Here is a 16,834-nt window from a genome sequence, read left to right as displayed (position 1 = left end):
AGGTGGCAGCCATTTTCATGGCTTATTAAACATTATTATCACTACCATCATTGCATCTTGATACCTGAGTGTATTGCATCATGGTACATGCAATGAATGAATGCAATAAAATATATAAAAGTGAACTTAATTATCATTCATTAATGTCTGCCTCTACCAGATGAACCTCTTCCCCTTCGATTCCCTCTTCTTCCTCCTCTGCCCCTTCCTCTGCCCCTACCATGTCCCCTAACACTGTGGTGTAACTCCATCCGACTGCTTATCACTCCGTCACAATAAGGACACCCTACATGAGTTGCACTGCCATCAGCCAGTGGTGTATTGGCCTGTAACAGCAATAACTAGAATGGAACAATATTTCACAGCTAGGTGTATCCATGAATAAATGTACTTGTATCACTGTGCAAACTTTAAAACTCTAGATATCAATTTGTATGATGATACATAGATACTGATGATCAGGATACCTGTCCATGGTCCCATTCATATTAGTGGATATACAATTAGACCACTGAAATCAGTATACCTCACTAAGAAGGCCACTTCAAGACAGTACCAAGGTGTCTGGAATAAATGGAGTTTCACTGCACTTGCGTACCTTATTAAAATCAACCTGCACCAGTCGACTGCCACATGCACAACATTGTTCAGTCACTGAGACGCGGTGAGCTCCTTCACACAGTGAAGCAACAACTTTACATCTGTGGAAGGGAATTCACTATAGTGTTACATATGCCACAAACATACACACACACTACACACACACAAACACACTACACACACTACACTACACACACGCATGCGTGCACTACACACACACATACTGAGAATTATTACAGGCTAGTCTCCAACAAGGACCAGACGCAGGGTCCAGTACTAGTACCCCATCTTCACACTCACTACAGTCACACACGCTGAGCTGGGGAAGGGCATGTGGACATGTCACATGAGGACAATGATTGCATCCCATGTTCTTTGGCACACCAGGAAACGGTGGCTGATTATAGCAGAATGGACAGAGTTGGTAAGTCTACAGGGAAAAGGACATTTAATGTGGTCTTATAGTTTTCTATAAGCAAAGATTTACAAACTACCTTGATACTAACAAAAGAAAGTCTTGGCAAACAACAGGTCTGGCTCAATATATGTACTGTATGTTTACCTCAAAACTGTCTTTATTACAGCAAAAACTGGGACAAACCTTCTTGGTCCTAAAGTGTCTGTTACAGAGATATTGGATTGTATATGTTTGTACAAACGAGTCAAACATGCAATATACATAGTAACTGGTCTATACAATGCTTACTTTGCCTTTAGGACCTGTAGAAAAAATGACTAGTTCAAAACCATCCAATGGACACTTTAGCTCCTAATATGAGGTCACACAGATGCACAGACACTCAACACATGATAGGAGATTACCTTGTACAGTTTTACGGTGCCACCTTGTGGTAAGGCGTACGTCTCATCACAAGTATTGCAGTAGAGTCGTTGGGGTTTGGCTGAGATGTAGCGCATAAACCGAATGCACCTTCCACACCTACAATACAAAGTAACAAGACATTTTAATTTCATTTTCGTAGCTACCGCTGCCACTGAGACAAGATTTAGCTGTTTGTGAAGCCTGCTTGAAATGACACGGTCACTACAAAAGGTGGCCTCATTAATTAAAAGAAGTGACTGAGGCCATATATTTCAGTCCCACAGATGACCCTGTATTAACCATCACAGTATCTTTTTAAAACCATATTTAAAAGTGGAATTACGACTAAATTTGCATTGAGCAGGTGGAGTACATACATCATCTAGTGTTTGTGGTTGGAAATACATTTGACCTTCAAGAGAAAATCTTTATCTAATTTCTATTGCGGATATGCATTACCTTGATAAAGGTTTCCCTCCTTCTGCTACTGATGTAAAGCTTGCTTCAAACAGTTCGTCCATGCCAGATATGCCACTGCGGAAATAGTGAAACTTGCGTCCAAATATGTCCAAGCTGTGCTGAAGTACAGAGTCAAAATCTGCCTATATATCAATAGCAACAGCAATGGCAGGTACAACAACCCTACCCTTCCTAATGCTATCAAGTTCAGTTGCTCTTCCACTGCAGATCTCATTGTAGGTAAGACCAGCTCTGCATCAATCTACAGTCAAGAAAAAATTTGTAATTTTCATATCAGTGAAACCCCAGGTGCAAGCTCCTTGGAAGGTCTTACAAGAAAAGCCAGCAAGATCTTGCAAGTGTTTTGCAAACTGGTTTTGAACGTTTCCATAACCAACACTTTGGGACCAGGCTGAGTAATTTTACTACAACAACAAAGGTTTTTCTTCCTGAGGTGAAAGTGTATGGTGGAGCTGTTAAACCAAAATTGTGCCATAGTTATGTTCAATCAGAGAGTGCCATTAAGAGAGGTTCACTCAATACATTATACTAATCAGAACCTTCTGGTATCCATGGACTAGTACAATTCCTAGTTTAGTAGGGATCAGTCTCCGTCCACTATCGACCTTCACGTAGTTACGTTGACAAATATTCTCAATGTGCACAGAAATGCTTGCATCCTGCAGTGGACAGAAAGCTGATCACATGATCTGAATAGGTGGGGCTCTTACTGTTCCAATCCCATGTTTCTCCATCAGTCCAATCAGCTCACTCTCTGAGAGATAGTCTGGTGGATTAGTAAGGTGTTCTGAGACTTTTAACTGTAACAATACAGAGTGAACAACCACTACATGTACTCTGTCTAGAAGAGGATCGAGGTTGACCATTTGTCATACAGTGTAAATGTCTATGACATATTACTGTGTGTAATTGTACCATCTGTTGCCAACAGTGGAAATAGTTTTAGCCTCATTTATAAAAAAGGTATGGATAAGTAAGGCTTACTACTTTAGTTAGGAAACGATTCATTGTGTTCAGGTGGCTTGTGAGCGTTCTGGAACACACATTGCATGCACCTAGAAAATTATACATAACAGGAGAGGGTACACAGGGAACATGTACCCATCTTGTTTTTGAGATCAGAATATGTCCTCTAATAGAACAGTCACCACAAGTTACACTTTTTAACTTGTCTGTAATATATTATGTGACAAAACCACCATTATAGCATTTCCTGATATCCAAGTTTGATATTTATAACTTTCCGTACATTTAATGAATCTACTCAACACTCTGCCACATTATTTGTCAAGCAAGAGCTGATGGAGTTTGAGTTGCTAGCTAACAAGTCAAATTGGGACTTGTCAAGTTGTGCCAATCGAAAGACAACATGACTGTACCACGCCACAAATGTATATAAATTGATCATCAAATAGAACTAGTTTGTAGGGTACAATATTGAAATTTAGCAGGGGAAAGTTGTCTCTTACAAACATTTAAGTAGTTTAAAATAAGTAATAGGGATGTTACGTGCACAAGCACTCATTTATTAATAGACAATAAGCTTCTACTTGAGTTTTTTCAGCATAAATTTTTGAAGGAAGCAAATCTGGCAGATGTTTGGCCATTCACAAAATTTTAATTTTGTAACTGCCAGTTACAAAAGGTAACTTGCATCTTGCATAGAAAGTAAATGATCCTCGAATATAAATGGTGCAAAAATATTCTACAAAATGTACTGACCTGTTTGATGTCCCAGTTTTGTCCCTTTGCCAGTTCCACTTGTGCAATATGACTGGCTACAGCCATCCACGTCATCACAGCAGTGAAGCCAGGTGTAACTGGTTGTGTTCCTGACCAGGTAAACTCCTCACCTCCAACCCCAAATGTTGCCTGTGTCACTTTAAACTGACAAGGCGGTGAGAGCTAGTACAATAACAGTATTACATTTACAACCTCTCTCAAGGTAACATAATCTAATCCAAAACAGCAAAGCTGTAAAAAAAGAGTGCAGCCTTCAAAAAGGCTATGGTGAAAAAAGATGTGAAATCCAAGGTAGCGGCCAAGAAATGGCTGTGATGGTAGGTCAACGGTAAAAATTTTATAATCTAATCCAAAACAGCCAAGCTGTAAAAAAAGAGTGCAGCCCTCAAAAAGGCTATGGTGAAAAAAGATGTGAAATCCAAGGTAGAGGCCAAGAAATGGCTGTGATGGTAGGTTAATGGTAAAAAATTTAATAACGACAATTCAGGTGAATTTTGTGCCAAGACCAAGTGGCACAAAATTCACCTGAATTGTCGTTATTAAAATTTTTACCATTAACTTACCATCACAGCCATTTCTTGGCCGCCACCTTGGATTTCACATCTTTTTTCACCATGGGCCGTACTCTTTTTTATGGCTTGGCTGTTTTGGATTAGATTATAAATTTTTTTTCATTAACCTACCATCACAGCCATTTCTTGGCCGCCATCTTGGATTTCACATCTTTTTTCACCATAGCATTTTTGAGGGCTGCACTCTTTTTTTACAGCTTGGCTGTTTTGGATTAGATTTCACTTCCTTTTGTATTTGTATACCCCAAATAGGCCAGCTTTGGGGCTTTTTTAACCTATCTTTTTTTCTTTACCACAGGAAGAAAAGATGAACAGATTATTTTAAATACTTTAACTATTTCTGATTTTATCAGTAAATGTACAAATTATATATATATATAATGCATATATTTATTACATGTCAATTATTCCCTATGGATAACTTGTTTGCAGCTGATCTCTCTACTGGGTGACTTGAAATGTAGCTGAAGTCTCTACAGGGTGATTTGCTTGTAGATGAACTCTCTACGGATTCTCTCTACAGGGTGACTTGTTTCTAGCTGAATTCTCTGCAGGGTTAATCTGTTTGTAGTTGAACTCTCTACAGGGTGATTTTGAACTCCCTACAAGGTGATTTGTTTCTAGCTGATCTCTCTACAGGGTGACTTGTTTCCTTGTTTTTAGGTGAACTCTCCACAGGGTGACTTACCTGTAGTTGAATTGTCAATCAGATTAATTGTTTGTAGCTGAATTCCCTTCAGACTAACTTGCAATGTAATATAATTCTATAATGGAGTAAGTTATAAACGTAGTTGAATGCTCTATTAGGGTGACTGTTCTATTAGAGTATCTCAATCTCGCATATGCTACACGTAGTTGCCTTTCGAATCGTAACTCAGTGGTTTGTAATCCGATTCTTCTGTACTACTGCAAGGACTTTCTATGATGATTATTCCAGCTACATACTGATTTTCAGCTCATTGCTCTAAGTGGTTTGCCTGGTAGGCGTGAAAACTAATAGTTTTTTTATTCATAAACATCGATCGCGTAATTGTGACACAAGTTGGATTTTGTGTCATATCTCCATGGTCTTTATCTCCATTCTTTTCAACCACAAAAAGGCACTCCTACAATGGTTACTCCATCTACATAGCAATTTTCAACTCATTCCTCCAAGGGGTTTACCCTGTAGGCGTGACAGACCTTCGACCTTATTTTACGCAAATAATCGGTCATAACTCCGTGAATGTTCATCGGATTCCTAGCAAAGTTGGTACTGAGATCCGCCTTAATGAGCCCTTCAAGCCAAATTTCAGCCCGATTGTAGCATGCATTTGTGTTTTAAGGCGGATTTTGCGAAGTGTGCGAAATGAAGAAGATAAAAATGAAGAAAATAAAATGAAATTTTGTTCGCTCGTATCTCGGAAATGGCTGGAGCGATTTTCTTCAAATTTGGTATGTAGACTCCCCTAACTGGCTGGCACTTCTCTAGAAAATTTGGTTCCAATCGAATAGGGATTGCAGAGCTACATAGGTATGAAAATTGTGTTTTCTTTCTTCTTGTTAATATACTCATGGTTTGGTACGCCGGATTCTTGGGCCGTACAACACACTACTGTGTATCTTGATTCAAACCCTTATGAAAAGGTGAATGTTCTACTAGGGAAGTTTGCAGTACTACACTGAAGTATTAAAGAATGTATGGCTTCACAAGAAACAAACTTTTTAGTGAGTGAGCCAAAGTGGTTCATCTTAGACATCTACTGATCCACCAGTAGCATATACCATAGAATTGATTACTCAAGACTGAATTGGTGCATCACACATTAATACGAAAACTTCATTATAGTTTACAGAAGATTGTGTACTCTTTCTGAGCAGAGCATTTGATCAGCCCTAGTTATCACACATTTGTTATAATCCTCTAAGACACAATGTGTGTATATATTTCAGTCATATATATATTAGTATAACATTGCCAGGGAGTCAGAATCTTAGTACTAAAAACTTCTATAACCCAAAATACACTCCATTGGTCCAATGTGAACACAACACAGCCCATGACTCTTGAACTAACTTAAATAAGCTGCACAATATGTCCTACGTATGGTAGAAAATATTACCTAAGGCTGCAGCACATGTTGCTGTCAGACCTTCAGTGCTGGTCACTGTAAAGTGTTAATAATAATAATAAATTATGTGATTGCTTCATTTTTACATGCCCCAACTGTTCAGTTCAACATCTCAGAATCTACTGTATCGTACCACAGGGTAGATGTACTTACAACATGTGTGGAAAGCTCAGTGCATTTGCAAAGGTAAACACTACAACAGAATACAGTACAAGTTGATGCTGCGCTATTTCTAAAACCCAGGCACCATGCAGCTAGCTCATCTGGACTATGTATGCAATGCTATGCTATTATTTTAGCTAATAGGGTTTGTAATTCCAGATCTCCTAATTCATGAAGTACTTAGCAATTCTCTAATTACGTTGCTAAGTATCATTAAGGAAGCGCTATTTAAGCAAACAGTATATTACACACAGAAGTATCTTTTCAACTGTTTTATAGTCTATCATGTTTTTTTTTTGGTTTTTTTGCATATTCTCTTATCAAACTTTCGAGGTGCTATATACAATTAATTTTCGTTCGCAGATGTGGGGACATGTCCCCCTTCAAGTTGAAGAGATATGCTTTTCCTGGTACCCTATAAGGCCTGCTCCAATGTTTTTTTGGCAATTAAACACCTGAAAATCCCAATGGGAAGACTGCTCACAAAGTTTGTACAAAGTCGCCATACCCGTTTTTAAAACTGGGAAATGAAACCGCTTCAAGCCAGAACTTACCTGTGCAGAAGTATAATACAGGCATATTAATTTTAGCCTTTATTCTCACATACTGGCTGCTTTTACCATTTAATGGTTTTGCTCACATATGGATGTGTATGGACAAACAGGTAGATAGGTACATACACACACACACACGCACACACACACACACACACACACACACACACACACACTCTACTACACACACACACACACTACTATGCACACAAACGTACACACACACTACTACACACACTCACACACACACTACTACACACACACACACACACACTACTACACACACAAACGTACACGCACACTACTACACACACACACACTACTACTACTACTACACACACACACACACACACACACACACACACACACACTCTACTACACACACACACACACACTACTATGCACACAAACGTACACACACACTACTACACACACTCACACACACACTACTACACACACACACACACACTACTACACACACAAACGTACACGCACACTACTACACACACACACTACTACTACTACTACACACACACACACACACACACACACACACACACACACACACACACACACACACTACCACTACTACACACACACACTACTACACACACACACACACTACTACACCCAAACACACACTACTACTACTACCACTACTACTACTACACACACACACACACACACACACACACACACACACACACACATACACACTTTTCAGAAAAACATGCCAGCTGTGGGCACACGCCTGGTTTAAAAAAATATTAGACTTGTTCAAAAATCCATCATTCATATAAAAGTTTACTGGTACACTAAACTACTGTAATAGGACAGTCAGTAACAACACATCACACACATAAACTTACTGAGCCAATGAAATGTTGCACGATATACTCATAGAGACGCCAGCTGTCTCCACTAAGCTCATGACGACTAGCACATTTCATTGGAGTGATTGGGGGGTGATCACCGACGTCTTTGCCACCCCTACAGGGAGAAGAAACAGTACTTTATTTACTTGAAACTTTCGGGCATAGACACTGTAAAGCTCTTGAGATGTTTAATCTTATAAAAGGCTTAAACCACTCCTTAATAGAAGTGTGACATAGATAATTTAGTCACTGAAACCCGATTGTTCTATAGAAGTGTACCGATATGGGTTTTTGGCATGTACCGATATCCGATATTGATGCCACCAAAAGAAACCGATAACCGATAGCCGATCCGATATTTGCATTGTAGTTTTAAGCAAACAAAAGTGTATATACATTGACCTGCATGTATTCATTGTGGTGGTATACAGCTTGGGTTTCTATTGTGCAATCCAGACAATTAGGTACCCAAAAACATTTTTATGTATACTCCCATGAAGCCTTAAACAGATATTTCTGCATTACTCCGCATTCTACATTCTACGTATAAATGGCCTTGTGAGAAAACTGGTACTGCAAGTTTCCTTGGTTATCCTGTGACCCTTCTTTTTATTACAAAGGTACTGCTTCATTTGTAAAGACTGTGATAAGCTTTGCAGCAAAACCCACACTAGAATCTCGTGTATTTGTATGGTTTCTCACTGCGTAGTGCTTGTTGCAGAGTGAACAATAAGCCACTGACACTAAAGATCCACATGGATAACATAGAAAACCTGTGCATAATCTGTTTATGTACAAACTATTGCTACTGTATAAATATCGGTAGCGATATCGGTCCTCCTGCTGTTCTGTACCGATACCAATATTGGTAGAAATTACCATATCGGTGGCCGATATTTTAGCTGATCCGATTATCGGTACACCTCTATTGTTCTATTAGAGTAATTTGAGCAATATGTGAATTTTTCAACATTTTAAAAGGGATTAATTACACAGTAAGTGGAGGATTGATTATCTAAACTAATAAGGGGCGGGGGTGATCATGTAATATAATTGATTGAAAGTATGTAATAACCAAACAGCCATTTATTATTTATATACAGAGCTTTGTTCAATAAAACAAGCACCTGATGGCAATGTACTTGACTTGAACAACAATTTTGGCACTAAGAAAATTGAGATATGACACATTACTGTTATAGGGGACAATTCTTAGACAGCAATGACATACTAAGTGACACATTACATCATTTCTTCTACTATCAAAATTAACTGCTTACTTGGGGCATTTTACTTTAGCCGTGAGCAGAAGATCAACATGTTCCCTCCATTGTGCATCACCCTTAAACTGGACCAGAATGGAACTGAAAATGAGAACTTGAAACAAATTATCAATGTTTAGAATATGTTACTCACTGGAAATCAAAGCTGTCAGGATATTTGGTTGTCTCCGTACGAGGATAGCTAATATACCCCTGTAGTGTAGAGAAGACAAAGATTAGCTATCTGTCTTGTAAAGTCTGCACTAGTGTATCCGCTTAGTATACAAGGGTGTGTGTATATACAAGAAAAATTCCGGTGTCATACCAATGGAAAGAAGCTCTAACAGAAGAGGCAAATACACATGCTTAAAATGGCACCCAAGGTTTTGATAGAGGAAATTTTGTAACAAATTTAAATTCCTTTGCTACGAATCTTCTTTCCAAACAAACCTCCTTTCCAAGCAAGGCTTACACTAGAGATGAGCTACTGTATACATTCATATGGTCACTTGTGCAACAGAAACATATTGCATAGTCTCCTAAGAAGCAAGCTACCATAATGTTCACATTCAAAGATAACCTCACAATGCATGGGATTGGTAAGGAGGTTGCTGAAACTGCAAGATCATAGCAACCTGTGCTATTAGTCATTCCTTAATTACTAACAACTTACACAAAGGGGCCAAGCCAAACCCAGGGTTAGTAGTGCTAAGATAACTGACAACATTATATCCTTGAAGTTATGCTGAAAATCATTGTAAATAACACTGTCTGGAATAGAGGAATTCCACTGTACTGTACATTGACAATAGGGCCCAACGGTATTATCAAAAACCTTTATTTAGTGTATTCTAGAGATAAAACTTCCAAATGTAGGTATTGCCCTTAAATGGTACATAAAATAATGATCACAAATCAATAGGAATGGTCTGTAGTCAGTGGCATGGCAACAAACAAACAAACAAACAAACAAACAAAAACATTTGCACTCAGCTATCCCAACTGTAAACACAGCTGTTCATTTTGATGCCACTCCTTAGATGGTTGTTATTATTAACCACTAGAATACATACATTCAGTATTTTCGATATTTCAGCAATATAGTTTTGGTTTTGGGCATCACTTTATTAATACTTCAGTATGAATAATTTTATAGGCAATATATATTGCAGAGCTCTACAACGTCAAGTTTACTACTCTAATAGAACATTCACCTACGTTAAAAGAGCAACAAATTGGTGTTTGGGATAACTGAGATTCTACTGTAGTTACAGTATAAATGTGTTATGAAGGCTTCGGACTATAAAAGGGATTTGTATGATACATCAAAATCACAAACCTGTGTGTACAACTTCTCTGCAAGATGCATCACATGTTGTGGTCCCATGTGGAGTTGACTGGAGGCTACCCTTAACATGTCTACTGTGTTTAATGCTACTGGAGGGGACTTGTTACGTAGTTTCTCTGAAACATCTGTAATCCTGTAACACATGTAAGTTATTGCTTGAGAGAACAGTGACATACATTGCTTGTTGGTGCTCTTGTAGTATGCCCAGAAACATCAGTGCTGCTTCACGGTCAAATATTCTCTGCCTGGTCCAGTCGACAGATAATGTACAACTGCCATATGATAGCTACACCAAAAATGGAGCAATATTACACACCACAAAAATAATTACAATAAAATATGCTACAGTTGAGAAACCTGTCATGATAAAGTGGAAAGATAGTTTCAGAATTGATTAAGAGATTGTCTTGCACCTACTAAATTAGTTCACCTATAAAATTATCTGACTAGATCATTTACACACAAAGTATCCGGTACATGTAATGTAATTCCTGTTTAGTGAGGTCAAAAAATGTTTTACCTATCAGAAGCGGTTTGAAACTACACCGTACAACATACAATGGTACTCAATATTCTACACTGTACAACACACAATGGTACTCAATATTGTATACCGTACGACATACAATGGTACTCAATATTCTACACCGTACGACACACAATGGTACTCAATATTCTACACCGTACGACACACAATGGTACTCAATATTCTACACTGTACAACACACAATGGTACTCAATATTCTACACTGTACAACACACAATGGTACTCAATATTCTACACCGTACGACATACAATGGTACTCAATATTCTACACACAATGGTACTCAATATTCTACACTGTACAACGCACAATGGTACTCAATATTCTACACTGTACAACGCACAATGGTACTCAATATTCTATACCATATGACACACAATGGTACTCAATATTCTACACTGTACGATACACAATGGTACTCAATATTCTACACTGTACAACGCACAATGGTACTCAATATTCTATACCATATGACACACAATGGTACTCAATATTCTACACTGTACGACACACAATGGTACTCAATATTCTACACCGTACGACACACAATGGTACTCAATATTCTACACCGTACAACACACAATGGTACTCAATATTCTACACTGTACGACACACAATGGTACTCAATATTCTACACTGTACGACACACAATGGTACTCAATATTCTACACCGTATGACACACAATGGTACTCAATATTCTACACTGTACGACACACAATGGTACTCAATATTCTACACTGTATGACACACAATGGTACTCAATATTCTACACCGTATGACACACAATGGTACTCAATATTCTACACTGTACGACACACAATGGTACTCAATATTCTACACCGTACGACACACAATGGTACTCAATATTCTACGCCATACGACACACAATGGTACTCAATATTCTACACCGTATGACACACAATGGTACTCAATATTCTACACCGTATGGCACACAATAGTACTCAATATTCTACACCGTACGGCACACAATGGTACTCAATATTCTGCACCGTACGATACACAATGGTACTCAATATTCTACACTGTACCTGTAAATAATACAGAGTTATTCTAAGTGCTTAATTTTGTGACCTTTTTCTACATGGTTCTCTTTACCCTTAAATTCAGAACCATGACAGTTTTCTCCAGACAAGTTTAGTGATATCATATACAGTATAAGCTATCTCTGATGGTACAGTCACCTTGCAGTCTATCATCCAGTACTTCTCTGGTTTGAAGCTCTGTATGATGTCATGTCGCTGGACACAGAACCCCAACGTTGGGGTCTGACATGGTCCATATGAGATTAGTGCACTGTCCAGATCTGAATATTTGCTCTGTAAGAGGATGAGGTAAATAAATTAAATAATTAACAGGTTTTGGAAATAAGAGTGAAAATTGGAACAATAAATACTAACGTGTGAAGTAGTAGGGCCACCCCAGAGACCAAATAATGACTATGAGGTGGTCTTATTAATGAGTTCATGAAGTACACTTTCACTGTGTTTGGGACCTACATGGTTACTATAATGAGGTGGCCTTATTAATGAGGTCATGAAGTACACTTTCACTGTGTTTGGGACCTACTTGACATGGTCACTATAATGAGGTGGTCTTATTAATGAGGTCATGAAGTACACTTTCACTGTGTTTGGGACCTACATGGTTACTATAATGAGGTGGCCTTATTAATGAGGTCATGAAGTACACTTTCACTGTGTTTGGGACCTACTTGACATGGTAACTATAATGAGGTGGTCTTATTAATGAGGTCATGAAGTACACTTTCGCTGTGTTTGGGGCCTACTTGACATGGTCACTATAATGAGGTGGCCTTATTAATGAGGTCATGAAGTACACCTTAGCTATGTTTGGGACCTACTTGACATGGTCACTATAATGAGGTGGCCTTATTAATGAGGTCATGAAGTACACCTTGGCTATGTTTGGGACCTACTTGACATGGTTTCTATAATGAGGTGGTCTTATTAATGAGGTCACGATACACCTTAGCTATGTTTGGGACCTACTTGACATGGTTACTATAATGAGGTGGTCTTATTAATGAGGTCATGAAGTACACTTTAGCTAAGTTTGGGACCTACTTGACATGGTTTCTATAATGAGGTGGTCTTATTAATGAGGTCACAATACACCTTAGCTATGTTTGGGGCATATTTCTTATAGTCACTGCACTATACAGCAAGTATAGCAAGTGAGGTCACTTGAAGTCAAATTTGTGTAAATTTGTGTGGTAGGATTATTTGGAATTCTACAAAATAGCCAACAGCTGCCACGAATCTTTGTTACCCTACACAGTGGACGAATCACCCCCACCCCTATGGGGTAATGGTAACACACCTGAAAGTACATCGTCTGGAATCGTGTGAAGGCACAACCGATACGCAAGTCCAACTCTTGACGAGCATCTACTGATCTTGACTGGTTCCAGTCTGGCCTGACATGACATACATGTAACCATGACAACACATCAAATAAGGGCACTATTAAACAGTGGACGGTAAACAAAACAATAGTACTTACTCCACCAAGGTGGCCATTGCTTTATTGATCTCCTTCTCAGTAATGGCAGAGAAGCGAGCACGAAATATTGTCTGCACAGCACACAGGTAAACAATACACACACCACATTCCACAACCTCACCTGATAACTACCCATAGGCTGGTGCATCATCGGTGCCACCACATCAATCACCTATTATAACAGGTAGGTAAGGGCGAATCCATAATACCGAGAATATACGATAAGGTCACCATGTATTTCGTTACTGGACTTGTGGTAAACTCCTTAGAACACAGTTTGAAGTACTATTACATACTGTAATTACTCCATTAAGTTTAGATATTTAATTTATGTACAAACTCCAGTCCTATTTGAACAAAAATGATAACATATGAATGTCATTTTGAACTTCTACAAAATAGTCTTAACACAAGATGGGTGTGCTGCATGTTCTTTCAATATCTGTCATACAGTTTAGCTCACCTCATAGCAGATATTCTCCCCTTCTTTATCACAGTCCAACCACAGGACAAGATAATCCACACCTCTGGCCTGTTGTAACAATAAAGACTTAAAATCAATACACACATATACGGTGGAACCTGTCTTAGCAGGAAAGGCACATACCTCTTAAAAAGGCCAACTTTAAATTCCTCAAATGAATTTATAAGTGTACTATTTTACCACTAAGGCCATGAATTTTTAGCCTGAAGGCGACAAGTGTAGAAAGGTTCCATCATATTGGTTAATATAATTGCAGTAAGGATGAACAGTGAAAATATCTTTGTAAGGCAGTAACAAAGTAAATGGCAGAGCTGTAACTTTAGGATAAAGCATTATTAAAGTACCCAAAAATATTAGTCCCATTATTAAGATATTCCACTGAAGTGACTTTACTTCGATATCCAAAAATTTGCAGATGTGAAGATTTGGCATTGCTTCTTTTTTCATTGTCTTAGCTGTGAACAGTTCTTCCTGAAATGAAAGATAATTTACGGAGACAGTATACGGAGTTGGCTGCATACTGGGTCTGTTTTCTCCCAGTTGTTGTAACATGGCTGGAAGTCTAAGCTCATCACATGCCCACACACAGACGTCATTTTAAACTTAGCCCTTCTGCTACTACCAGGAGGAAAGCTTCCCTCGTATTCGTGAACTGGGCAAGCACCACACACAGATTTCCTCGTGTTGAAGTTTCTTCTAGACAATATATCTGCAAGAGACTTTGCTAGCGAAGGCTTTTCTGCAACCATCAAAACGACAGGCATGGCTGAAGAAGCGTGCTTTCCCGGTTTGTTTACAACTCCAAATAAAGCGCATAAATAAATTGAAATGTGTGTCACATTGTTCATTTTTACGAATTTGCAAGCAGCGAGGCAAGCAGGTATGTCTGGGATCCGATATTGATTGTTGCGCAGGTTAGGCCAACATTTATCAATACCTTGTTGGTCAGTGAGGAATAAACCATTCCCAAAGAAGCCAAGCCATTTCATATTTTGCCCGAACAGACTAGACTATAGACGGGTTGCCTATTTAGGGCGTGTCCCTTGTGTAACGCAAGAAAACGCGACTTTCCGTTTTACGCATGATTACAATGTTGGTCAAGAAGTCAACAAAAAACCCATTTTTTAAAATAGTTTGACAAACGTTTTTGATTCTTCAAAGGTACAAGGTGAGTTAAAATCATCCAGTCTATCATTCTAAGTAGTAGCAAAGTCTTACAAAGAATGTTTTCAGCGAGTTTTATCGCTTTCCAAAAACCCGAAATTGAGAGAAAATCATCTTCTCGCTCAGCCTTCACCTTACACGCTGGATATGTTATAGCTCGAACTTTTCTCTATAACATACTTTCTGTTCTGAAGGCTGGCTAACTCTTGCTTGCTAAAGTTAACCGAAACGTTCATTTTCTCCAATAGCCGTAATACATTTTTGACTTAGCGAACTCGGAAAGTATGTGGAAAATTTACGGCAAAACGACCACGCCTTAAAAAGGCAACCCGTCTATAAAGAATTTGTTGTAAGAACAAATTATACACATTCACTGTTCCACGTTTAATGCGTAACTCTTAGATCATTCTTTGACGGATTAGTGAGATGTTTCCTGCATCATGAGGATACAAAATATGTGCTGACAAGGTTTAGTCAAGACTGTGGAAGTCAGTATTCTTTGGACAGCACATGCCAGGGGACACTGTGTCTCAATGGTCTGTATCTCAATTTCTGGGAAACTCACAAGCTCTAATTGTGCAGAAGTCATTGGCTTGTGGAGGAAGCAATAGTATTAGCAGAAAGAGAGGAACGCCCAACCTTTCCAGCTAGACCATTACCAAAGTGACCTCGTAGAAGAACAGTCAGTTAAATTTGATTGATTGCTGTAATGCATATTAATGTTTTAATGATTGTTAAAAAGTGTTAATGAAGTTCTTTCTTTTTTTCCTCTTACAGTAATAGTTAGAGACCTAGATACCATGAGGATCTTTGTGATTTTAAAAACCCAAGGCAAAGCTGAGGTTTCAGTTCTTAAAGCCACAAAGATCTGAGTGGGCGCTCTCTAACTGTGTATGCTAGTAGATTGATTGATTGTGGGTTGAGTAAAACATCATGTTTATTATTATTATTATTATTAATGGACAAAAATTGCTTGGCAGTACAAGACTGTCAAGCTAGGCCGCAGGCCTTTGAGAGTGCCCATATCTTGTTGTTCTCCATAAATCATCAAGATTCTTCTTAAACAATGCCACGGTTGGTGCAGAAATAACATCTGCTGGAAGAGAATTCCACAAATTAACTACTCTGTTGGTGAAAAAATTATGCCTCACTAGCAGCCGAGATCGAAATTTAAAGAGTTTACGGTGGTGACCTCTGGTGGTATCCGTATTACTCAAAGTGAAAAATGAGGTAGGGTTGATGTCATAGTAACCATTCAATATCTTGTAGGTCTCAATTAGATCTCCACTTTGACGTCTACAATACACTGAATATAAACCAAGTCTCTCTAGACGAGTTTCGTATGGTAAATCAAATAAACTAGGTAATAACTTGGTGGCATGTCTCTGTACTTTCTCTAGGAGATCAATATCTTTCGCCAAGTAAGGGCTCCAGACCTGGATGCAATACTCCAAGTGAGGTCTGACATACATTTTGTACAAAAAAGTCAACAAGTCGACAGAAAAAAGTTTGAAGGACCTTCTTAGCAAACCAAGAACTTGCATAGCTTTTGCTGCAGCCTTACGA

General features: G+C 38.5%; 1 protein-coding gene and 1 long non-coding RNA gene across 3 annotated transcripts; one reads left to right on the top strand and one right to left on the bottom strand.

Annotated features, from left to right (window-relative positions):
* Positions 1–35: 35 nt before the first annotated feature.
* On the bottom strand, positions 36–15,525 carry LOC136263326 (DNA topoisomerase 3-beta-1-like). 2 transcript variants are annotated; one of them, XM_066057842.1, is made up of 22 exons: positions 14,626–15,035; positions 14,498–14,575; positions 14,084–14,152; positions 13,742–13,792; positions 13,621–13,691; positions 13,438–13,534; positions 12,279–12,413; positions 10,707–10,816; positions 10,522–10,663; positions 9,337–9,395; positions 9,201–9,284; positions 7,915–8,035; positions 3,626–3,808; positions 2,614–2,703; positions 2,443–2,562; positions 2,070–2,144; positions 1,883–2,025; positions 1,423–1,540; positions 1,307–1,369; positions 825–1,030; positions 599–701; positions 36–326 (listed from the first exon to the last, which is right to left on the bottom strand). In XM_066057842.1, exons 1-22 carry the CDS (start codon positions 14,950–14,952, stop codon positions 141–143), a joined length of 2,631 nt encoding a protein of 876 aa, XP_065913914.1. In that variant the 5' UTR covers positions 14,953–15,035; the 3' UTR covers positions 36–140. The 2 variants fall into 2 exon arrangements, with proteins under 2 accessions (XP_065913914.1, XP_065913915.1); XM_066057843.1 differs by lacking the exons at positions 14,498–14,575; positions 14,626–15,035 and adding an exon at positions 15,449–15,525.
* LOC136263327 (uncharacterized) lies at positions 14,935–16,040 on the top strand. Its single transcript, XR_010704565.1, has 2 exons — positions 14,935–14,984; positions 15,671–16,040. It is a non-coding gene; the product is annotated as an uncharacterized lncRNA (long non-coding RNA).
* Positions 16,041–16,834: the final 794 nt, after the last annotated feature.

This window comes from Dysidea avara, chromosome 8 (genome assembly GCF_963678975.1).
Source record: "Dysidea avara chromosome 8, odDysAvar1.4, whole genome shotgun sequence".
Taxonomy (NCBI): domain Eukaryota; kingdom Metazoa; phylum Porifera; class Demospongiae; order Dictyoceratida; family Dysideidae; genus Dysidea; species Dysidea avara.
The sequence above is the reverse complement of the archived record's forward strand: the minus strand, read 5'-3'. Positions and strand labels throughout refer to the sequence as shown.